The 25279-nt window shown below is 40.6% G+C and overlaps 1 protein-coding gene across 2 annotated transcripts in view; it reads left to right on the forward strand.

Moving 5' to 3' along the window:
* Positions 1-25279, forward strand: part of ANKRD12 (ankyrin repeat domain 12) — a 110556-nt gene that overhangs the window by 16352 nt on the left and 68925 nt on the right. For both annotated transcript variants that reach the window (XM_070420653.1, XM_070420654.1), the window contains exon 2: positions 15588-15725. In XM_070420653.1, the coding sequence (XP_070276754.1) occupies positions 15639-15725 (87 nt within the window). In that variant the 5' untranslated portion in view covers positions 15588-15638. The remainder of the gene's footprint in view (positions 1-15587; positions 15726-25279) is intronic.

The following is a 25279-nucleotide window of genomic DNA, read 5'->3' on the forward strand; positions in this document are numbered from 1 at the left end:
AACAGCTGAGCTTTATCATTTCATGACAGATGAAGAAATTAAATAACTTGGACTTTGTTTTCAGTGTATTTAATCTAAAGTGCATGTTTTGAGGATTTCAGGACAAGAAGGCGGACTGAATGAGCTCCTTTTTTCAAATATATGGAAATGCTAGATAAAAATAAAAGGTGTAAAAAATACACAGCTCAGCTTCAAAGCAAGAAAGATGAATCTGCAGGTGCCTAAATAGGAAAGAAAAAATTCAAAGTCATAATAGAAAACAAATTTAAGCCCTGTCCTAAAAGGAAAATAGACAGATACTTCTTAGTGTGTGAGCTTTAATGCAGTACTGGAATCTACAGGCCCAGGAATGGCAGGGAGCTGAGCCCAGATTAGGAAGAATCTGAATTATTCATGAATGGGGCCTTTAAAAAAAGTTAATCTTCCAACCTGGGTTTATATTTCCTGATAAAACTTCTTCCAATTATTTTATTTTTAACCTTTGAATACTCTTTGTGGTCTCTTTTACAAAGTATATTGTTGAATCTTATTTTTATACAGCCTTACAGACTTATATTTTTATTAATGACCTTAATCCATTTTCATTTAATGTAACCCTATATAATAAAAGGGTAATATGCAAATTGACCCTAACAGCAGAACGACTGGGAATGACTGGTCACTATGACACACACTGACCACCAGGGGGCAGATGCTCAATGCAGGAGCTGCCCCTTGGTGGTCAGTGCGCTCCCACAGAGGGAGCTCTGTTCAGCCACAAGCCAGGCTGATGGTTGCCAGCACAGCGGTGGTGGCGGGAGCCTCTCCCGCCTCAGCAGCGCTAAGGATGTCCAACTGCAGCTTAGGCCTGCTCCCCGCTGGCAAGTGGACATCCCTCGAGGGCTCCTGGGCTGCCAGAGGGATGTCTGACTGCCAGCTTAGGCCTGATCCCCCAGGGAACGGGCCTAAGCCAGCAGGTGGACATCCCCCGAGGGGTCCCAGACTGTGAGAGGGCACAGGACTGGCTGAGGGACTCCCCCCCAAATTTTTGTACACCGGGCCTCTAGTAACATATATTGAAAATTATTTATATTTTATTTACTATACTTATATTTATTTCCCATAGTCAGTTTCTTAATCTCAAATATATGTTGTGTATACATATATACAGAATGTCTCAAAAATGTATACACAGAATGTCTGTAGTTTCTATAGCATTTTTACAACAAAATGTATTTTAATGAATACCACCTTTATAATTATTCAAAGTGTGTATACATTTTTTGGGACACCCAGCATGTATATACGTGTGTGTGTGTATTCCTCCAAGGAAGACAAGTACTTTAATCACTTTCTCACTCATCTCTAGTCTCTTCCACTCCACCCCTTACCCCCAAGTTTCCCAACAGGCATGTTAATGTTCTGTAGAATTTTAGTTCTGGATTGTTAGGGGTGTTTTCCTCGATAATTTTCAATCAGTCCAGTCTACATTCTTTTTCATGGAATAGCATTGACAGCTTTGATGTTCTATTTCTGACCTTTTCAGAAGTAAGCAGGTAAAGTTTGTGGAACAGTGTTTATAAAGTCTGCAGTAGTATGTAGCAATGTACTAAGCCTTCACATTCATTATCTAATCACTTACCAAGAGCAGCTTCCAGTCCTGCAGGCTCCAGTCATATACCTGTACAAGTATACCATTGTTTATCATATATACCATTTTTTTACTGTACCTTTTCTATGTTTATCAAAGTTGCCTACGGTATTCAGTACAGTAATGTGTTGTATAGGTTCATAGCCTTTGAGCAATAGGCTGCCATACCATACAGCCTAGATGTATAGCACGCTATACAATTTAGGTTTGTGTAAGTGCACTCTATCATCTTTTTTTTTTTTTTTTCATGGCAAGAATTTCAAATTTTATTGTACTTTATACATGACCATTAAATATTACTGGGCTCTATGTCCAGAGTTTTGGATGGCAGCTCCTGTAAGGGTGAGGTTATACAGTAAGGAATTCACTTTTAGGGGCTGCCCAAGGAAACCAGAGACTGATAATCTAGTTGCAATTGTTGGAAAAACCCAATCAGGGCTGAACCGAGGTCCTTGGTTGCTGTCAGCAGTTGGTCCTTGCCCAGCCTGTACCAGGAGAAATAGCAAGACCTGTTAAATCTCTGGCTCCTGACAATCGGTGGTGGATCACAGGCAGGAAACCTGGCTGATGGCTGCAGCTCATGTTCACAATCTAGGGAGAAACAGTAGATTGCAAAAATCTAGAGGCAGAATGGTTATTTCATGTCTTACATCCTTTCTCTACACCACCTCCTGGATGCTTTCCTCAAACGGGGCACGCTATAATCTTGACACAATATCAAAATTGCAATTAGGTTAGAAAATAAATAAGAGACATATAAATCAGAAAAGAGGAAGTTGTATTGTTTGTTTGCAGAGACATGACCTTATATATAAAAAAATTTTGAAGACCACAAAAAGAAACTGTTAGAACTAATAAATGAATTCAGTAGTTGCCACATACAAATTCAACATACAAAAAGCAGTTGCATTTCTTTCTTTCTTTAAAATCCTCACCCAAGGGTATGTTTATTGATTTTAGGGCGGGGGGGTGGGGGGGAGGAGAGATCTATGTGAGATAGAAACATCAATCAGTTGCCTCCCTCCCGTATGCACCCTGACTGGGGATCGAACCTGCAACCTTTTGGACAACGTTCCAACCAACTGAGGCACTTGGCCAGGGCGCCGTTGTATTTCTGTACACTAACAATGAACTGTCTGATAAAGAAATTAAGAAAAAATTCATTTAAAATAGCACCAAAAAGAAATAAGAAATAAGTTTAACCAAGGAGGTGAAAATCTTTACACTGAAAAGTATAATACATTGATGACAGAAATTGAAGTCACAAATAAATGGAGAAATACTCTATGTTCGTGGATAGGGAATAATCAATAATATTAAAATGTCCGTACTATCCTAAGTGATCTACAGATTTAGTGCAATCTCTGTCAATCTTATAGTGGCATTTTTCACAGAATTAGAAAAGCCAATCCTAAAATTCACATAGACCCACAAAAGATCTCGAATAGCCAAAGCAACCTTGAGAAAAAGGGAACAAAGCTGGAGGCATCACACTTCCAGATAAAATATTACAAAGCTGTGGTAATCAAATCAGTATGGTACTGACATAAAAACAGACACAAAATAGAGAGCTCAGAAATGAACCCATGCATATATGGTCAACAACCCTCTGATAAGAATGTCAAAAACACAAAATGGGTCAAGAATAGTCTTTTCTGTACATGGTATTGAGAAAACTGCATATGCTCATGCAAAAGAATGAAATTGGACCCTTATACAAAAATTAACTCAAAATGGATTAAAGGCTTCAATGTAAAACCTAAAACCATAAAATTCCTACATGAAAACATAGGGGAAAAGCTTAATGACATTGGTCTTAGGAGTGATTTCATGGATATGACACCAAAAGAAAAATAAGTGGGACTACACCAAATTAAACATCTTCTGTACAGCAAAGGAAACACAAAATGAAAAGGCAACCTATGGGGGAAAAATCTGACAATGGGTTAACATCCAAAATATGTAAGGAAATTATACAACTCAGTAGCAAAAAATAACCTGATTTTAAAAATGGGCAAAGAACCTGAGCAGACATTTTTCCAAAGAAGATATACAAATTGCCAAGTATATGAAAGGTACTCAACATCACTAATCATCACGGAAATTCAAATCAAAACCACAATGAAATATCGTATTCTGCCTTTTAGGGCGGCTATTATAAAAAAGACAAAAGATAGCAAGTGTTGGTGAGGATGTGGCAAAAAGGATTCCATGTACACTATTGGTGGAAATGTAAATTGGTATAGCCAATATGGGAAACAGTGTAGAGGTTCCTCAAAAAATTAAAAATAAAACTTCAGTGTGACCTAGCAAGGCCACTTTTAGGTGTCTGTTAATGGATGAGTAGATAAATGTTATATATACATATATGTGTGTGTGTGTGTGCGCACATATATGTATACACACACACACACACACACACACACACTATTATTATTCACCCATTAAATTAAAAGGAAATCCTGCCATTTGTGACAACATGGATGAACCTGGAGGACATGTATGCTAAGTGAAATAATCCAGACACAGAAAAACAAATATTACCGATCTCACTTATATGTGGAATCTAAAAACATTGAACTCACAGAAGCAGAAAGTAGAATGGTCATTGCCTGGGACTGGGGATGTGGGAAATGGGGAGATGTTGGTCAAAAGGTACAAACTTTCAGTTATAAGGTGAATAAATTTTGGAAACCTAATGTACAATATGGTGACTATAGTTAACACCTTTCGTACCGCTCACGAGTTTTCTCGTGTTTCGCGCGTCATCTGTTAAGGACCGCTCACGAGTTTTCTTGTTTTTCACGCCCATGGAAAAAGGAGCAAATCTAGATACTTGTGTAAATTTTGTTTGGTCCCTCTTCATAGAGGAAAATGTTTTACACAGTACCATACATTAAAAAAGTACTAGGAACTTTAATTGTCTAATTGTTTAATTGTTTTTGTAAATAAAAATGTTATAATTATTGAAAAACGACACCTAAAGTGCATTATGATGATTTAAATAACGTGCAGTTTGCCCGAAAACGTGCAGTCCCTGGCGTATGTCTTAGAGATTTCTATGTGGTACAAAAGGTGTTAATAATACTGTATTGTATACTTGGTATTTGCTAATAGAGTAGATCTTATGTGTTCTCACCACACACAGAAAATTCTAACTGTGAGGCGATGGATGTGTTAATTAGCTTGATTGTGGTCATTTTGCAATGTATATGCATATCAAATCATCACAGTGTACACCTTCAATATATACAATTTTTGTTTGTCAATTATACCTCAATAAAGTTGGTGGGGGGGGGGGTGAGAGCTGACATCCTTGCCTCATTGTTGATCTCAATAGAGAAAGAAGGTATTCAAGTTCTGTTCTATTCCTAACTAGAGGCCCGGTGCATGAAATTCGTGCATGGGTAGGGTCCCTAGGCCTGGCCAGCAATCAGGGCTGATCTTCCCTGGCTGCCGGCAGCCGGCCCTGCCCACTGCTGCCACCGCCACCCGCCCTCTGTGTGTGGGGTGACTGGGGCCCCACTTGCTTACACCCGCCTTGGCCTGGTGCCACCCGCATCCACCACCACCAACCCCAGTTCCCTGTTCCCCATGGGGTGATCGGGGCCTGCGGGCTGAGAGCAGCTCCTGCATTGAGCGTCTGCCTCCTGGTGGTCAGTGCGCATCATAGCAACCAGTCGTTCTGCTGTCTGGTCGATTTGCATACTATACTTTTATATATAGACTAGAGGCCCGGTGCACAAAAATTCATGCACTGGGGGGGGCGGGGGGCGGGGGGCGGGATCCCTCAGCCTGGCCTGTGCCCTCTCGCAGTCTGGGAGTCCTCAGGGAATGTCCTACTGATGGCTAAGCTGCCGTCTGGCCTCCTTCTGTGGGAGATGACCGGGCCGGCCGATCAGGGGACGGTGCCGCCCCCATCACTCCGCCACTTGCCGCTGCCCGACCTTCCTCTGCGGGAGGCGACTGGATGGGTGATCAGGGTACAGTGCCACCCCCATCACCCTGCTGCTGCTGCCGCCCGGCCTCCCTCTGCAGGAGGCGACCAGACAGGGGACCAGGGGATGGCACTGCCCTCATCACCCTGCCATTGCCACCTGGCCTCCCTCTGCGGGAGACAACCAGATGGGCCGATCAGGGGACGGTGCTGCCCCCCCATCTCCCTTCTGCCGCCGCTGGTTGCCGCTCCCCCCCTTCCCCCGCCAATTGCCGTTCCCTCCCTCTGCCTGCTGGCACACACCTTGGCTGGCCTGGCGCTGCCTGCTCGCCAGCCCCACCCCCTGCCAACTGGTTGTTCCACCGTTCGGTTGATTTGCATATTATGCTTTTATTATATAGGATGTTCTTAAGAGTTTGTCATTAATAGGTATTAAATCTTATCAAATGCTTTTTCTGTATCTTTTTGAGATGCTCATTTGTTTTTTTTGTTTGTTTTTAGTCTGTTAATTTAATGAATTACTTAGGTTGATTTTCTAACATTAAGCCAACCTTAAGTTCTGGGTAAGTCCCAGTTTGTTATGATGTGTTATCCTTTTTATGTGTAGTTAAATTTTATTTGGTAATATTTTGTTGAGGATTTTTTTGTGTATGATCATGAGGTAAATTAGTTTGTAGTTTTTTAATAAAAGACTTATTCTGGTTTTGGTATCAGGATATTGATGGCCTCATAAGATATTTCTGCCTCTTTTCTATTTTATAAGTGTTTGTGTAGAATTGGCATTATTTCTTCCTTACATGTTTTGTAGAATTCACCATTGAAGTCATTTGGCCCTGGAGTTTTTTGTTTTTAAATATGAAATCAAAATCTTTAATAAATATCAAGCTATTGAGATTGTGTGTTTTTTTAGTAAGATTTGATAGTGTGTGCCTTTCAAGGAATTTTATTTAGTTTGCTGGATTTATTAGCATAAACTTGTTCATAATCCTTGTTATCCTTTATGTGTTTATAGGATCTGTAATGATATTTTCTCTTTCATTATTGATTTTGGTTATGTAGGTCTTCTCTCTTTTGTTTCTAACTAGTAGCCCAGTGCACAAATTCGTGCACATTGTAAGGAAATTAATTAGAAGAAAGATTTTAATATCGCTATTTGCCCTTTCTCTATAATAGAAGTGTCAATCAAATTCACGATCGACAATGACAGATGGAAACACACCTGCGATTGGCGCCAGCAAGAGCTTTATATGTGTCACGCATGTGCGAGTCAACTTAGCCTTTTATAGATATAGAACAAACTTGCTTAATTAGGCCTGCTTTCTGATTTAGCTAAACTTTTTTCAGCCCAGTGAAGCACCCCAACTTCTCTTTCAGATAATTGTCAGTAACACAGCAATAAATATCAACACAAAGCACATTATTATTGTAGATCACGCATGGAGAACAAAGGGTAAAATATTTAACTGCAGCAGTGTTTAACTATATTCTGCGCAGTGAGAAAACCTGAAGTCATTTTCAAGGTCCACCATTTTTTACTTCTTTTCGGTCGGGTCAAGTTCCTGAGCTTTCTAAATCTTCCTTTTCTGGCCAATGAAAAGAAAATAGGATTCCACCGAGTCTCCTATCTACCTACTCTAAGACTTCTGTGAGGATCAAATGAGATGAGGCACGGAAAAAACACTTTACAGACATTTGGTTACAGTGTAAATGTTTGCACCTAGATATAAAGCAAGCCGTTTTCCTGGACTGAAGAAACTGCAAGGAGGCTAGTAGTTGCTAGGGAGAGGAAGCCAGGTGTTGCTACTTGACGTCATTACCCAAATGGAGGGAAAGACACTTAGCCTTTTATATAGATAGACTAGAGGCCCAGTGCACGAAAATCGTGCACTTGGGGGAGCCTTAGCCCATCCTGCACCCTCTCACAGTCCAGGAGCCCTTGGGGGATGTCTGACTGACGGCCTAGGCCCGCTCCCAGCTGTCAGTCAGACATCCTTACCACTGCTGTGGAGGCGGGAGAGGCTTCCGCCACCACCACTGCACTCGCTAGCTGTGAGCCTGGCTTCTGGCTGAGCAGCACTCCCCCTGTGGGAGCGCACTCACCACCAGGGGGCAGCTCCCGCATTGAGCAGGAGGATTGGGCCAAAACCGGCTCTCTAACATCCCCTGAGGGGTCCCGGATTGTGAGAGGGCGCAGGCCAGGCAGAGGGACCCCTCTGGTGCACTATCAGGGCCAGGGAGGGACACGGTGGGGGGGGTGGGGCGCGTGTCCAGCCCGTTTCGCTCAGTCCTGATCGGCCGGACCCCAGCAGCAAGCTAACCTACCGGTCAGAGTGTTTACCCCCTGGTGATCAGTGCACGTCGTCACGACTGGTCGACCGGTCGACTGTCTGCCCCCTGGTGATCAGTGCACATCATAGCGAGCGGTTGAGCAGCCTTAGCATATCATTAGCATATTACACTTTGATTGGTAGAACTGACGACTGGACACAGCATATTAGGCTTTTATAATATAGGATAGGTCTGGCTAATGATATATAAACTTAATTGATCTTTTAAGAACCAGTTTTCAGTTTCATTGGTTTTTCATTATTTTTTAATTTGGCTATATCCCTGATACCTTTCTATAATTGGTTCTCCTTTAACTTTTTATTGTGTGAGAACAAACTTTGTATGATTTTAATTTTAATTATATTAAATTTATTGCATTTACTTAGGACCCGTGATGCTCTATCTTATATATTCTGTGTGCCCTTGAGAAAGAAAGAGTATTCAACTGTTCTTGGACAGATTTTTCTATAAATGACAGTTTCAATCAATGGCATTTTTTTTTCAGTTTTTTAATATCCTTGTTGATTTCCTGTCTCACTGAAAGAGTTGTTGAAACCTCTAGCTATAATTATGAATTTGTCTGTTTCTCCTGTCAATTTTGTCATTTTTTGCTTCCTGTATTTTGAAGCTCTGTTGCTAGTTGCATACACAATTAGTGAACTGGCTCTTTTATCAGTATGTAATATATAATGTCCTCTTTGCTCTGAGATCTGTTTGTCTTATCTTTGCTTTTATTAGCTTCTTCATGGGATATTTTTTTTTTCATTCTTTTACTTTTAACTATATATGTCCTTATATTTGAAGTGAATTTCCTGTTAGTACCATATAGTTTCATTATTTTTTTCCCTCCTGAAAATCCGTCTCGTAATTGGCATGGTTAAACCATTTGCTTTTCATATAATTATTGATATTTTTGTTATGCCTTTTATTTTCTTACTGTTTAGTTTGTTTCTTCTATTTTTTATTCTGCAAGGTGTTTTTCCCCCCTGCCTTATATTGGGTTATTTGTGCATTTAAAAACATTTTAATTTACCTAATGTGATTTTGATTATCCCTGTAGTTTATATAGTGGTGCTCTAGTGATTGTAGTAGATATCGTGGGCCCAGACCTGTATTAAATGCTTAATATTTGTTGATTGATGTAATATTTTGGAATCTAATTTTTATTGTTAGTTCTGAAATTTCCTAAATAAAATTATTAAAAATAAAAGTTTTAAACTACAATAAAAACAACCCAAAATACTCAAACACTTGGAAGCTGAATAGCATGTTATTAAATATTGATTGGGTTACCGATGACATCAAAGAAGAAATTAAAAACATCCTGGACACTAATGACAATGAAAACACAACAATCCAAAACCTCTGGGACACAATGAAAGCAGTCCTGAGAGGAAAGTTTATAGCTCTACAGGCCTATCTCAAAAAACAAGAAAAAATGGTAGTCAATCATCTAACTCTACAACTCAAAGAATTAGAAAGAGAGCAACAAGAAAACCCCAGAGTGAGCAGAAGGAAGGAGATAATAAAGATTAGAGCAGAAATCAATGAAATAGAGACCAAAAAAAACAATACAGAAAATCAATGAAACCAAGAGCTGGTTCTTTGAAAGGATAAACAAGATTGACAAACCCCTAGCCAGGCTCACCAAGAAGCAAAGAGAGAGGTCCCAAATAAACCAAATCAGAAATGATAGAGGCGAAATAACAACAGACCCCACAGAAATACAAATGATTGTTAAACAATACTACAGGCAACTCTACTCCAACAAACTAGACAACCTGGAGGAAATGGACAAATTCCTAGAAAAATACAACATTCCAAAACTCAATCAGGAAGAATCTAAAAACCTCAATAGGCCAATAACTATGGAAGAAATTGAAGCAGTCATCAGAAAGCTTCCAGCAAACAAAAGCCCAGGGCCAGACGGCTTCACAGGGGAGTTCTACCAAACATTCAAGGAAGAACTAAAACCTACCCTCCTCAGACTACTACAAAAAATTCAAGAGGAAGGAACGCTTCCAAGCTCATTCTATGAAGCCAGCATCACCCTAATACCAAAACCAGGTAAAGACATCACAATGAAAGAGAATTACAGGCCAATATCCCTCATGAACATAGATGCCAAAATCCTCAACAAAATCTTAGCAAATCGGATCCAGCAGTACATCAGAAGGATCATACACCATGACCAAGTAGGATTTATCCCAGAGATGCAAGGATGGTACAACATCCGTAAATCAATAAATGTGATACATCACATAAACAAATTGAAAGAAAAAAACCACATGGTCATATCAATTGATGCAGAAAAAGCATTCGACAAAATCCAACACCCATTTTTGATAAAAACTCTCAGAAAGGTGGGAATAGAAGGATCATACCTCAACATAATAAAAGCCATATATGACAGGCCCACAGCCAACATCATACTCAATGGACAAAAACTAACACCATTTCCCCTAAGAACAGGAACAAGACAGGGATGCCCACTCTCACCACTCCTGTTCAACATAGTACTGGAAGTATTAGCCATTGCAATTAGGCAAGAAGAAGAAATAAAAGGCATCCAAATTGGAAAAGAGAAAGTAAAACTGTCCTTATTTGCAGATGACATGATATTATACATACAAAACCCTAGAGACTCCATCAAAAAGCTACTAGACTTAATACATGAATTTGGCAATGTAGCAGGATACAAAATTAACCCCAAGAAATCTGAGGCATTTCTATACACCAATAGTGAACTTTCAGAAAGGGAGATCAGAAAAACAATCCCATTTACCATCGCACCAAAAAATTTAAGATACCTAGGAATAAACTTAACTAAAGAGGTTAAAGACCTCTACTCAGAAAACTACAGGACGTTGAAAAAAGAGATAGAGGAAGACATAAACAGATGGAAGAACATACCATGTTCTTGGATTGGTAGAATCAACATCATTAAAATGTCCATACTACCCAAAGCAATCTATACATTCAACGCACTTCCCATTAAAATACCAATGGCCTTCTTCACAGATCTAGAACGAACTCTCCAAAAATTCATCTGGAATAAAAAAAGACCCCGAATAGCTGCAACGATCCTGAGAAAGAACAAAGTAGGTGGGATCTCAATGCCAGATATCAAGCTGTATTACAAAGCCACTGTTCTCAAAACTGCCTGGTACTGGCACAAGAACAGACATATAGATCAGTGGAATAGAATAGAGAGTCCAGAAATTAGCCCGAACCAATATGCTCAATTAATTTTTGACAAAGGAGGCATGAACATACAATGGAGCCAAGATAGTCTCTTCAATAAATGGTGTTGGGAAAATTGGACAGACATATGCAAGAAAATGAAACTAGAGCACCAACTTACACCATACACAAGAATAAACTCAAAATGGATAAAGGACTTAAATGTACGACAGGAAACCATAAAAATTCTAGAAGAATACAAAGGCAACAAAATCTCAGACATATGCCAAAACAATTTCTTCACTGATACAGCTCCTAGGGCAGTTGAAACTAAAGAGAAAATGAACAAATGGGACTACATCAAAATAAAAAGCTTCTGCACAGCAAAAGAAACCATCAACAAAACAACAAGAAAACCCACCTCGTGGGAAAACATATTTGCCAACGTCATATCTGATAAGGGCTTAATCTCCAAAATTTATAGGGAACTCATACAACTTAACAAAAAGAAGATAAACAATCCAATCAAAAAATGGGCAAAGGATCTAAATAGACACCTTTCAAAAGAGGACATTCAGAAAGCCAAGAGACATACGAAAACATGCTCAAAGTCACTAATCATCCGAGAGATGCAAATCAAAACAACAATGAGGTACCATCTCACACCTGTCAGAATGGCCATCATCAACAAATCAACAAACGACAAGTGCTGGAGAGGATGTGGAGAAAAAGGAACACTTGTGCACTGCTGGTGGGAATGCAGACTGGTGCAGCCACTATGGAAGGCAGTATGGAGGTTCCTCAAAAAATTGGAAATGGAACTCCCATTTGACCCTGTGATCCCACTTCTAGGAATATATCCCAAGAAACCAGAAACACCAATCAGAAAGGATATATGCACCCAGATGTTCATAGCAGCACAATTCACCATAGCTAAGATCTGGAAACAGCCTAAGTGCCCATCAGTAGATGAATGGATTAGAAAACTGTGGTACATCTACACGATGGAATACTATGCTGCTGTTAAAAAGAAGGAACTCCTACCATTTGCAACATCATGGATGGAACTGGAGAGCATTATGCTAAGTGAAACAAGCCAGTCAATGAAGGAAAAATACCACATGATCTCACTCATTCATGGATAATAAAGACCATTACAAACTTTTGAACAATAATAGATACAGAGGCAGAGCTGCCTCAAACTGATTGTCAAACTGCAGTGGGAAGGCCAGAGAGAGTTGGGGGGCAGGAGGGAGGGGAGTAAGAGATCAACCGAAGGACTTGTATGCATGCATATAAGCATAACTAATGGACATAAGACACTGGGGGGTAAGGGAGGGTAGGGGTTTGTCAAGGGCGGGGGGGGGGGGAAAAGGACACTTGTGTAATACCCTTTGTAATACTTTAAGCGAAAAAGAAAAAAAAATAAAAATAAAAAAAAATAAAAAAATAAAAGTTTTTTCTGACATATAGTATTAACTAGAGGCCCGGTGCACAAAAATTTGTGCACTCAGGGGTGGGAGGTCCCTCAGCCCGGCCTGTGCCCTCTCGCAGTCTGGGACCCCTCGGGGGATGACCATCTGCTGGCTTAGGCCTGCACCCCGGGGGATTGGGCCTAAGATGGCAATCAGGCATCCCTCTGGCAGTCCGGCAGCCCTCGGGGGATGTCCACTTGCCAGCGGGGAGCAGGCCTAAGCTGCAGTCGGACATCCTTAGCGCTGCTGAGGAGGCAGGAGAGGCTCCCATCACCACCGCTGTACTGGCAGCCATCCGCCTGGCTTGTGGCTGAGCAGAGCTCCCCCCTGTGGGAGCACACTGACCACCAGAGGGCAGCTCCTGAATTGAGCATCTGCCCCCTGGTGGTCAGTGTGTGTTATAGTGACCAGTCATTCCCAGTCCTTCTGCTGTTAGGGCCAGTTTGCATATTACCCTTTTACTATATAGGATAGAGGCCTGGTGCATGGGTGGGGGCCTGCTGGTTTTCCCTGAAGGGTGTCCCGGATCAGGGTGGAGGTCCCGCTGGGGTGCCTGGCCAGCCTGGGTGAGGGGCTGATGGCTGTTTTCAGCTGGTCACACCACCTTCAGGGTGGGGGTCCCCACTGGGGTGCCTGGCCAGTCTTGGTGACGGGCTGAGGGCCGTTTTCAGGCTGGCCAGCGACTGAAGCTCCCAGCCTCTCCTTTTTTTCTATTTTTTTTTATTCTGAGATTTATTTACCTTCTATAATTGAAACATTGTTGCTGTCACTTGCGCTCCCAGCTCTGACGCCGCAGCCGGCTGAAAGCAGGTATCTGGGGTTTGTTTAGCTTCTATAATTGAAACATTGTTGCTTTCGGGCTCAGAGCCAGGCCGTGGCAGGCCGGGAACCTTGGCTTCCTCCATCACTGGAACAAGGAAGCCTCATGTTCACTTTAGCTGCGTGGTGCTGGCCGCCATCTTGGTTGGCAGTTAATTTGCATAGCACCCTGATTAGCCAATGGGAAGAGTAGTGGAGGTACGGTTAATTACCCTTTTTGTCTTTTATTAGATAGGATATTATTGTCATGTGTAATTTTCTCAATATTTATGCCACTCCTTTTTTCATCCTCATAGTCTTGCCTAGGCTATTGCCCATTGATATCAAGCAGCTCAGTTTTGCTTTTGAGCAATAATTTTTCTGTTTATATGATTTATAACTCTGTAAGCTTTACACAGAGCTTTGAGGACAGTGGTATGTTTCAATGATTATTTATATGGTAATAGTTAAAATAGTTAAATGACCCCAAGGTAAATTCTATTTCTGTGTGTAGAGTCAAAAAGTTTAAAAATGAAAGTTTTGAACTCTTTGAATTCTGATAGTTTTTGTGTTGGAGTATACTCTAATTTGGCTATATCCAGATTAATATAATACAAATTAACTTAGTTAATTTAAGAGATATATGGTTTTAATAATCAAACAAATATTAAAGTACCATTAGAAGAATTTAAAGAACATAAAACATTTTTACTAATCCTCTGTTCAAGGTGTCTATTAATAATTCACATAGATACTAGCACTTTGAGTGTCAACCAATATCCTAGGAACTATGCTAAAATTGCCAAGGCATTTTTGCTGATTTTACAGCAGTTTAGGAAAAAAATTATGAATCGCAAGTAAATGAAGTTACATATTCAAAAACTTAAGGAAACCTTTACTACATTTGTTTTCATCTTTGACATATATTGTTTGCTGATTGTATTATAAAATACTAGTAGAAAAAAAAATTGCTGATAGCGCTCCCGGCACTTTTGGCAAAAGACAGGAGGAGCGCAATCGCGCTCCCCGGCACTAAGAGGGCTAGAATGTAGTGTGTTTAGACCTATGCATCCATTTATAGGAAATTTACAACATGTCAGTCATTCTGCTTGTTGTTGTGGCCCAATTCATGGTCCCATTGGCCAGCAGCCTCAGTGTAGTTCATTGTTGAGCAGTAGAACTTTCTGTGATAATAGAAATATTGTTATGTCTGCACTTGGTAGTCCGTAATTTAATTTTAATTACTTTAACTTTCAACAACCACATGTGGCTAATAAGTTCTCAAACAGCAACCTCATGGCTTTCTCCCTTGGAACTTTCCTAAATCTCTCAAGCTTGGACATAAGCATAAGCTTATTAAAGGGTTCTTGCCCTATTAAGCCAGCTTTCAGAGTGGAAGACTGAAAAAATTGGAAAGAAAATGATACATGTAGTGATAATTACAGTGCAGTATGATAAGGATTAAATCAGTGAATAGGTTGATAAAGTGACTAAATGCCTGGTGATGTCTGGGAGTTAGGTAAAGGAAAATAAACCACTCCAGGATTTTAAGTAAGAAGGCTTAGCCCTGGCCAGTGTTGTTCAGTTGGTTGGGCATTGTCCCATGCACTGAAAGGTTGTGCCAGTCAGGGCACATGCCAGGTTGCAGGTTTGAGGGGGGACAATGATCAATATATCTCTCTCACATTGATGTTTCTCTCCCCTCCCTTCCTGTCTCTCTAAAATCAATAAAAACATTTATTTTTTAAAAGAAAGGTTTAATTAATTTTATTTAATTTAAAGTAGAGTTAAATGTTGTAAAATTACCAATCAAACCTATAAGGTTCTTAGTTGGACCTTTAGAAATAACTGCCAGATCAATACAGAATTACCAGGGAATATATTAGGAGTTCCTACCTCTGGAGCCATGCTCGAATGACAAAACCTTTGTCATTGCTTCCACTCAGTTGCTTCTGTTACCCAGAATAATGGAGATTTAATATTAGTCTAGAGAAGGTGGGAAGAATTATAAAAGTAGTTCCCTTTTTTTCTCTTCAGTTGAGTGGACTTGAACAAGAAAACTTTAATTAGAGGCACAGTTTGTTTGATGAAAACTTATTTTAGGTTATGATAGCCTCTCTGAGAAAATAATCTTAGAGAGACATAGAGAAAACCTAATTGTACTAAACTGTATAAACCTTAAGTAGGTTTTATTGTGGAGGTATACACATAACCCTTATATATTCATTCTTTATAGATCCAGAATGAGAAGACTGATAAAAGAAGAAGCTAGCTGAAGAGCTATAAAATGCCCAAATCTGGGTTCACAAAATCAGTTCAGAGTGAAAATTCTGACAGTGACAGCAATATGGTAGAAAAACCATATGGAAGAAAGGTATGATATACTAAATATTTGTTTATTGTTTACTCTTGGATCCTATATCAACAGTGACTTTACTGAACTCTTGGGGAAAAGAGTTGTGCAACCATCATCACAATCTAGTTTAGACCATTTCCATTATTGCTAAAAGATCCTCACACCCATTTACAATCAGTCCATTCCTACCCCAACCCTCAGATAAACCCTAAGTCTGCTTTCAAAATCAGGAATTGTAAGTTTTCAAATTTCTTTTCAAAAATTGTTTTGGCTGTTCAAGGTCCTTTGAATTTTCATAGGATTAGCTTGTCAGTTTATTTTAGAAAAAAAAGCCTGCTGGTATTTTAATAAGGATATTATTGAATCGTAGATCACTTGAATGGTATTACCATATTAACAATATGTCTTCCTATCCATCCCCACAGAATATCTCTCCATTGATTTAGATCTTCAGCTTCTCTGAGAGATGGTTTGTCGTTTTCAGTGTACAAATCATGTGCTTCAGTTGTTCAATTATTCCTGTTTTATTCTTTTGGACACTATTGTAGATAATTTCATTTTGGATTTTTCATGGCTAGGATACAGAAATATATTTGTTTTTTATATAGTGATCCTATATCAACAGTGACTACTGAACTCATTTTTTTAGTTCTAAAACTTTGTGGATTCCTTAAGATTTTCTACAAATGAGATGATGTCATTGGCATATGAAGATAATTTTACTTCTTTTTAAATATGGATACTTTTATTTCTCTTTCTTGCTGATTGCACTGGCACTTTCTGCTTTTTGACTGTAGTGTTTAATCTCACATTTACTGTAATTGTTGATAAGGTGGTATTTATATCTGCTATTTTGCTCTTTGTTCTTATATGTTTTATGTCTTTGTTTCTTATCTATGCTGCCTTTTAAAGGATATTTTTCAGTTTATTATTTAAATTTCTGTGTTTTTTAAAGAATGTTTCTTGAATTATCTTAAAATATTGATCTAGGGATTATAATGTGCATCCTAATTACTACAGGTTAATATTCACTTAATTCCAGTAAAAATAGCAACATTGCTCCAATATAGCTTCATTTTCTCCCCTTCATGTTATCTGTAATTTATATTATATCTGTATTTGTTAATTAATGCGACAACAGAATGTTATAATTATTTTATACAATCTTCTCTTTTAAAGAAATAAGAGGAGAAAAAAATATGGTTTTTTTACTGGTTTTTGTTTTTACCTACATACTTACCAATTTTGGCACTCTTTCTTTCTTTCTGTGGATTAAAGTTACTGTCAGTATCATTTCCTTTCAGTCTCTGAGAATTTTCCTTAGTATTTATTGTAAAATCTTCATCCATGATTTCTCTCTGTCTTCATTGATCTAGGACTATCTTGATTTTACCATTAAGAAAACAAACAGTTTTATTGAGCTATAATTCATATACCGTACAATTTACTCATTCAAAGTGTACAATGCAGGAGTTTTTACTGTATTTACAGAGTTGTGCAATCATCACTATCAATTTTAGAATATTTTCACCTGAAAAACACTCTGTACCCATTAGCAGTCCTGGCTGTTCTGTCCCCAACTTTCATAGCCGTAGGCAGTCACCAGTCTGTTTTTTATATAGATAGACTTGCCTATTCTGGACATTTCATATAAATGAAGGTATGCAATAGGTGGTCTTTCATGATTATTTGCCTTTATTTTCAAAGGATGGTTTTGTTGGCTACTTGAATTTTTAGTTGACTTTTTTTTTTATTAGATTGAATATGTCATCCCACTTCTTTCCTGCTTTAACTGTTTCTGATGAGAAAACTGTTAAATAGTTTAACTGTAATGTGTTTACGCTCCCTTATTTTGTGTGGGATTTGTTCAGCTTCATGGATGTATAGATTAATGGTTTTTCATGAAATTTGGGGTGTTTCATTTATCTTTTTCTTTTCTTTTTGGCCATCTCATACCTGCTGTTGAACATATCTAATACATTTTCAGTTACTATTTTCAAATCCAGTATTTCCATTTGGCTCTTTTTGTAATTTTCTAAAATTGATATTCTCTATTTGATGTCATTGTTGTCATATTTTAATTCATTAAAAAAATTTTATTGCTTTCTAGTCTTGCCACATCTAATATCTGGGCTCACTCAGAGAAGATTCTATTGAATATGTGTTCCTTGCCTTTTTTATATATCTTAATTTTTATTAAAAACTGGACAATTTAGGTCATATATTATAGCAGCCCTGGATTCATTCTCATTACTTCCCAAGGATGTTGTCATTGTTGATAGGGTTATTGTTTTGATTTGTTTTTAGTAAAATGTCAGGAGCTTACCTGTGGAATTTGTCATGATACTGGTGTCCATTTTTCTCTTTCTTTTTTTTAGTCTTGCTTCCTAGGGATTGCCCCTGTGTCTGCATAGATAAGTCAGCAGCCATTGATTGGTCAGAGATTGTACTCAGACATCATGAGCCAGTAAGACTTTCTTTCACCTTCATTTTTTAAAAATTTAAATCATTTTTACAAAGTTAAAGTTGACATACAAAATTATATTAGTTTCAGGTGTGTACACTCCAGTGTTAGACATTATATAACTTGCTAAGTGATCATCCCAATAAATCTCATACCCATCTGACACCATACATAGTTATTATTACTATACTCCCTATGATATACTTTATATCCCCATGACTGTTTTGTAACAACCAATTTGTACTTCTTAATCCCTTTACTATTTTCACTTACCCTCAATCCCCCTCCTCTCTGGTAACCATCAAAACTTTTTGTATTTTTGATTCTGTTTCTTCTCTGCTTGTTTGTTTATTTTGTATTATAGATTCAATAGTTGATAGATATATATTTATTGCCATTTTACTGTTCATATATTTTATCTTTTTCCTATTAAAGAAGACCCTTTAATATTTCATGTAATACTGGTTTGGTGGCAATGAACTCCTTTAGCTTTTTCTTGTCTGGGAAGCTCTTTGTCTGTCCTTCAGTTTTAAATGATAGCTTTGCTAGGTAGAGTAATCTTGGTTGTTCTTCCTTGCTTTGCATCACTTTGAATATTTCTTGCCAGTCCCTCTGGCCTGCAAAGTTTCTGTTGAGAAATCAGCTGACAGTCTTATGGGAGCTCCCTTGTAGGTAACTAACTGCTTTTCTCTTTCTATTTTTAAGATTCTTTGTCTTTAAACTTTGGCATTTTAATGATGATGTATCTTGGTGTGGACCTCTTTGGGTTCATTTTGTTTGGAACTGTTTGCACTTCCTGGACTTGTATGTCTATTTCCCTCAGGTCAGGGAAGTTTTCCATCATTATTTTTTCAAATAGGATTTCAATTTATTGCTCTCTCTCTTCCCCTTCTGGCACCCTGATGATGTGTCAGATTCTTTTTTCTTTTTGCTGTTCTGATTGGGTATTTTTTGCTTCCTTATATTCCAAATCACTGATTTGATTCTCTATTTCAACTACTTAATTGTTAATTACCTGTAAATTATTCTTCATGTCAGTATATCCTTCATTTCTAACTGGTTCTCTTTTAGGGTTTCCATGTCCTTTTAAGTTCATTGATCATCCTTATAACCAATGTTTTGAACTTTGCATCTAGTAGTTTGCTGTCTTTGTTGTGTTTAGTTTTGGGTTTTTTTCTGGAGTTCTTTCATTTGGGACATGTTTCTTTGTCTCCTCATTTTGGCAGCCTTCCTGTGTTTGTTTTTATGTATTGGGTAGAGCTGCTACATCTCCCATGCTTGGTAGAGTGGCCTAATGTAGTAGCTGTCCTATAGGGTACAGTGGCACAGCAGTCCCATTCCTGAACTGAGCTTTCCAGGTATTTCCCACCCCTATGTGGGCTGTATACACTTTCCTGTTATAGTTGAGCCTTGATTGCTGTTAGCACGTCAATGGGAGGGATTTACCTCTAGGCCTATAAGCTATAAGGACTGGCTGGGACCACCAAGGAGGATCAGCTGTGCAAGGGCCCACACCATAGAGCAGGATTTACTTCAGCAGGGCTCTGGTGCCACCTGAGTCCACCCCTTGAGTGTGTCTCTTGTGGAGGTGGTTGGGTGGTGCTTCAATGTGGTCTGAAGCTGTCCACCATGTGCACTGGCTCGGATCTCCCCAGAGGTGCAGGTCAAGGTCAGCTGCCACCTGTGTTCTGCCACCCAGGTCACTCAGCATGAGCTACAAAATGATTTTCAGAGGACTGCTACTTGTGCTGGGCTCAGAGGTGCCCAGGAGAGGCCAAGCTGCAAACCATGGCCAGCTATCACTAATGACAGGCCTGGGATCATTTAGCAAGAGGTACAGGGCTAGCAGAGGCCAGATGCTGCTTGTTTGAGAGATTTTAGGAAAGTCTGAAGCATGAGCCAAGACAGGCCACTGGTATGGAAAAACCATTGGAAATAGCTTGGGTGGGCACACAGGTCAGGTGAAGCATGGTCTCAGGAAATCACCAGCATGAGATGAACAGTGATAGCCATGTTGATGGACACTCAGATATGGCAACTGACTGCTGACTCTGTGGGAGGAGTCCCAGAAAAGGAACCATGGCCTTTTTCTGCCCAAAGCCACTGGGCATATGCTACAAAGCTATATGTGGATGTCTGCTACTTGTACCGGGGTTGGAGGTGCAAGGCAAGGCAAAGCTACAAACCAAGGCCAGCTGCTGCTAGTGCCAGGCCTGGGGCCACTTAGCAAGAGGTTTGGGGCACTTGGAGGCCAGATGGAACTTGTTTGATGCTACTTGTTTGAGAGATTTTAGGAAAGCTTGAAGCATAAGCCATGATATTTGTTTTGTTGTTGTTGTTGTTGTTGTTGTTGTTGTTGTTTTAATATATTTTATTGATTTTTTTACAGAGAGGAAGGGAGAGGGAAAGAGAGTTAGAAACATCGATGAGAGAGAAGCATCGATCAGCTGCCTCCTGCACACCCCCCACTGGGGATGTGCCTGCAACCAAGGTACATGCCCTTGACTGGAATCAAACCCGGGACCCTTCAGTCCACAGGCCGATGCTCTATCCACTGAGCCAAACCAGTCAGGGCAAGCCATGACTATTTGTAGGAAAAAGCCTCTGGAAATAATTTGGGTGGGCCCTCAAGATGGGTGGGGTGGGGTCTCAGAGAATCACCAGGTCTAGGCAAACATTGTTAGCCATGATGATGGAGATACAGATAAGGGTAGTGCTTGCCGGCTCTGTGGGGGGAGTTTCAGAAAAGGAGCAGTGACCTCTGCCAGCACTTCTGTCTGATAGAAAACTGCCCCTCCAGCTCTCATCCTGATGCTGGATAATTCAGTTTCTCCCTCTATGTCCCTGGTACCTTTTGAGCCACTGTCTCAGTACTGCAGTGGTTCTCAACCTTCTGGTCCTTTAAATACAGTTCCTCATGTTGTGACCCAACCATAAAATTATTTTTGTTGCTACTTCATAACTGTAATGTTGCTACTGTTATGAATCGTAATGTAAATATCTGATATGCAGGATGGTCTTAGGCGACCCCTGTGAAAGGGTCGTTCAACTGCCAAAGGGGTCGTGAACCACAGGTTGAGAACCGCTGCAGTACTGGAACTCAGGGAGTGAGTCTGAGTAAGTCTTCAGTGAGCTCTTTGAGAGGAATTCCTGGGACTCTGCGGCCCTCCATCTCACTGAGCCACAATCCCTGCTGGTTTTTACAGCCAGAAGTTATGGGGACTTCTTTTCTTGGCTCTCAAACCCTAGGCTGGGGAGCCTCGTAAGGGGCTGGGACCCTTAGCTCCTCAGGGGGGACCTGCTCAGCTGAAATATCCCTCCCAATTTTTATTCACCATGTGGGATCAGCTTGTTTTGCATCTCTGCCCCTCCTACCAGTCTCAATTTGGCTGCTTCTTTAAATCCTTAGTTGTAGGACTTCCATTCAGGTAGATGTCAGGTGGTTCTGAATGATGGTTTTTCTGTAATTGTTATTTTGATGTGGTTGTGGGAGGATGTGAGCACTGCATTTACCTACACCACCATCTTGACTGGATAACTGTCTTTCACCTGCTGATAGACTTATATGTGTGTTGAGAAGTACAGGCATTTTTCAAATCATCCCTAGCATTTTCTTTCTGCTGGGCTCACCCAGATCTTGGGTTTACTTGTGTAAAGCATCTTAGTCAACCAAGGATGTGTAGATCTCTCCTGCACATGCATACAATCTCCCAGTTAGAGAGCTGTGTGTGGAGAACTTAGCCCTTCTTAAGTCTTTCCTGCACATTTACATAGCTTCCCTGTCAGCAGGGCATATGTGGCAATCTTATTAGCACCCCCTACATCTCTTATTTCTGCTATCTCCCTACTAAATTTCTGGCTTATCCACAAGCTGCTGCTCCTCTGCAGTGGGACCACAACATTAGGGTACTAGAACTATGTTTTTACCCCCCCTACTTTTATGTTCTACTGTTTGATATTTTTATTAACAATATGATTGGGTGTGTGGTTTTGACTCTCTATATCAGTTCAGGTCGGCACTCTGGCAGCAAAGATTCTAGTTTTTGTTACCAGCCCAACCCTAGCCATAATTTCCATTCCAAATTTTCTGCATATAGACGATGTTACTTCTACTTCTTACAAAATTAAGTTAGAAGGGAGTTTAGGAGAGAAGAAGACATGACAATATTACTCACCTATACATTTATAAAGCATATTATCACAATTGTCTTTTTGTAGTGAGTGATTGGCCTTGAAGCCAGCCTCTAGCTTCTGCTAAGTTTTTCTTCCAACAACTTTTTAGAAGTGAATATGCAATTGTTCTGTTATGTAAAAGAGACTTTATTTACAGTTTGTGGCACAGACTATTGCTATTATGAGATCCCAAATTAATAAAATAACCTGAACCAAAATTTAATTTCTTAAATGCATTTAAATAGAGCATAATTTTAAATAATACATTCTATAGTAATATACTTTTATATAAAGTGCTTTCATTGCCTCGTTAAATATGTCAGTAGTTAGAGCTTCATCAAAAATATCTACTCACACAAAAAGAAAAAATTCAATGAACCTTAAAAAAAAATACCTACTTAGAATTCTTCAAACATCTTCTTGTTAACCTGTGAGATTTTCCCCCCATTAATTTTAGTTTAGAAATTTTTCCACTATAGTTTTTAGCAATAAATTGGTATTTACAGCCCAGGTGGTGTGGCTCACTGGTTGAGCATCAACTTATGAACTAGGAGCTCACAATTTGATTCCTGGTCAGGGCACCTGCCCAAGTTGCTGGCTTGATCCCCAGTAGGGGGCATGCAGGAGGCAGCCAATCAATTATTCTCTCTTATCATTGATGTTTCTGTCTCTCTCTCCCTCTCCCTTCTCTGAAATCAATAAAAAAAATTTTTTTAAAAAAGAAAGTGTTTTTCCTCATATCTGAAAATAATTTTTAAAGTATTAAGAATCTCACAAAACTCTTAGTTTAAATAACACATCCAAAAGCAGTTTTATTTTACAGAGAACAGGACAGGTTGGTGTCAATTATGAATAGTCATACCAATCACCGTATTACACAGAAGAGCCTGATCAATATATTCATGTAAACATTTTCCATTTAACATGTCACCAAGTTGGTTTCTTTCCACTTGTTATATGGCACAGGTTCTCTCATTAATAACAAGATTCGTATTTTTAAGGGAAGTCTCTTGAATTTTGTTGGTGTTAATCATGCCTTTTTATTTATTAGTAGAGGCCTGATGCACGAAATTTGTGCAAGAGTAAGCCTTCGCAGCCGCGGCAACTGCAGCCCTGGCTTCGTCCGGAAGGTCGTCCAGGATGATGTCCCAATGGCCATTCGGTTGATTTGCATATTACGCTTTTATTATTATAGATATTTTGACATCTGGGGCCTTGCTGAATATGGGGAGACTGTCCTTCCCAGTGCTAGTCAATTTCTAGAGATAGTAAACAATTCCCTTTTGTCCACATCTTTCATAAGCAAACCAATCAATCCAGAGTCCATCCCCAACCACCAAATTTATTCAGCTCTTATACTCTGGGTCATACTATCCCTCTGCCCTAAGTACCCCAGAATCAGGTATCAGATAACTAGAGAAACAGTACCTATACCTTCATAGCCTGTTGAAACCACAATAAAAGCTTTTGTCCACACTCCCCTCCTCTCCCTTTGTTCTTTGACCTACCTTGGTGCTTCCTGATATGGCCCTGCATAATATGGCATACCCCCTCTTGGGAACTATGAGGAGCAAACTGTCTTTCAATGGCAGCGGTCTCCTGATCTATTGGCCTCATCATCTATCTATCTATCTATATGTAAACTAGAGGCCCAGTGCACAAAATTCATGCATGGGGTGGGGGTGGGGTCCCCTCAGCCCAGCCTGCACCCACTCCAATCTGGGATCCCTCTCACAATACTGGACCACTGACTCCTAATCACTCACCTGCTTGCCTGGTCAGCCCTAACTGCCCCCTCTCCCACCGCTGGCCTGATCGCTCCTCACTGCTTCTGCGTGCTGGCCTGGTCGCCCCTAACTGTCCCCCCCCACTGGCCTGGTTGCCCCCAACTGCCCTCCTGCCGGCCTGGTCACCCCCAACTGCCCCCCTCTGCCAGCCTGGTTGCCCCTCACTGCCCTCCCTGCCAACCTAATCGCCCCCAACTGCCCCCCCCCGCCAGCCTGGTCACCCCCAAATACACCTTTCCCTGCTGGCCAGGTTGCCCCTAACTGCCCCCGTGCTGACCTGGTCGCCTCTTACTGCCCCCCCTGCCGGCCTGGTTGCCCCCAACTGCTCCCCCTGCCGGCCTGGTCATAGGCAGCCATCTTGTGAGGGCGTGAGGGTTAATTTGCATATTACCTCTTTATTATATAGGAAGCCTAAGCGACCGTTATGGCGGAACAACGGATCACTGTGACACATACTGAGCAGGCAGGCAGGCGAGCGGTTAGGGGCGAGCTGGCAGGCAGGCGAGTGGTTAAGGGCAAGTGGTCCTGGATTGTGAGAGGGATGTCCGACTGCCAGTTTAGGCCTGATCTGGCAGTTGGACATCCCCTGAGTGGTCCTGGATTGTGAGAGGGCACAGGTCGGACTGAGGGACGACCCCCCCCCCCCCCCCGTACAAATTTTGTGCACCAGGCCTCTGGTATATATATAAAAGCCTAAGTGACCATTGGACCATTTGATTGTTCCACTGTTTGACTGGTAGCTATGACACGCACTGACCACCAGGGGGCAGATGCTCAATGCACAGGAACGCCCTCACAAGATGGCTGCCTATGACCAGGCCAGCAGGGGGTTAGTGAGGGACGACCAAACAACTGAACAAGCAGGCTGCGTGGGGCGACCAGGCCGGCAGGGGGAGCAGTTGGGGGCAACCAGGCCGGCAGGGGGGGGGCAGTAAGAGGCGACCAGGTCAGCAGGGGGGCAGTTAGGGGCAATGCATGGAAACATGGAATAGACTGATGAATCTCAGAGGGGAGGGGGTGGAGGGAGGGCAGGAAGAGATTAACCAAAGATCTTATATGCGTACTAGAGGCCCAGTGCACAGATTCGTGCACTTATGGGGTCCCTCAGCGTGGCCTGCAGGAATCAGGCTGAAACCAGCAACCCACAT

The sequence above is a fragment of the Myotis yumanensis genome, unplaced genomic scaffold, assembly GCF_028538775.1.
Source record: "Myotis yumanensis isolate MYYU_CA2020_CCGP unplaced genomic scaffold, mMyoYum1.0.hap1 SCAF_7, whole genome shotgun sequence".
Lineage (NCBI taxonomy): Eukaryota > Metazoa > Chordata > Mammalia > Chiroptera > Vespertilionidae > Myotis > Myotis yumanensis.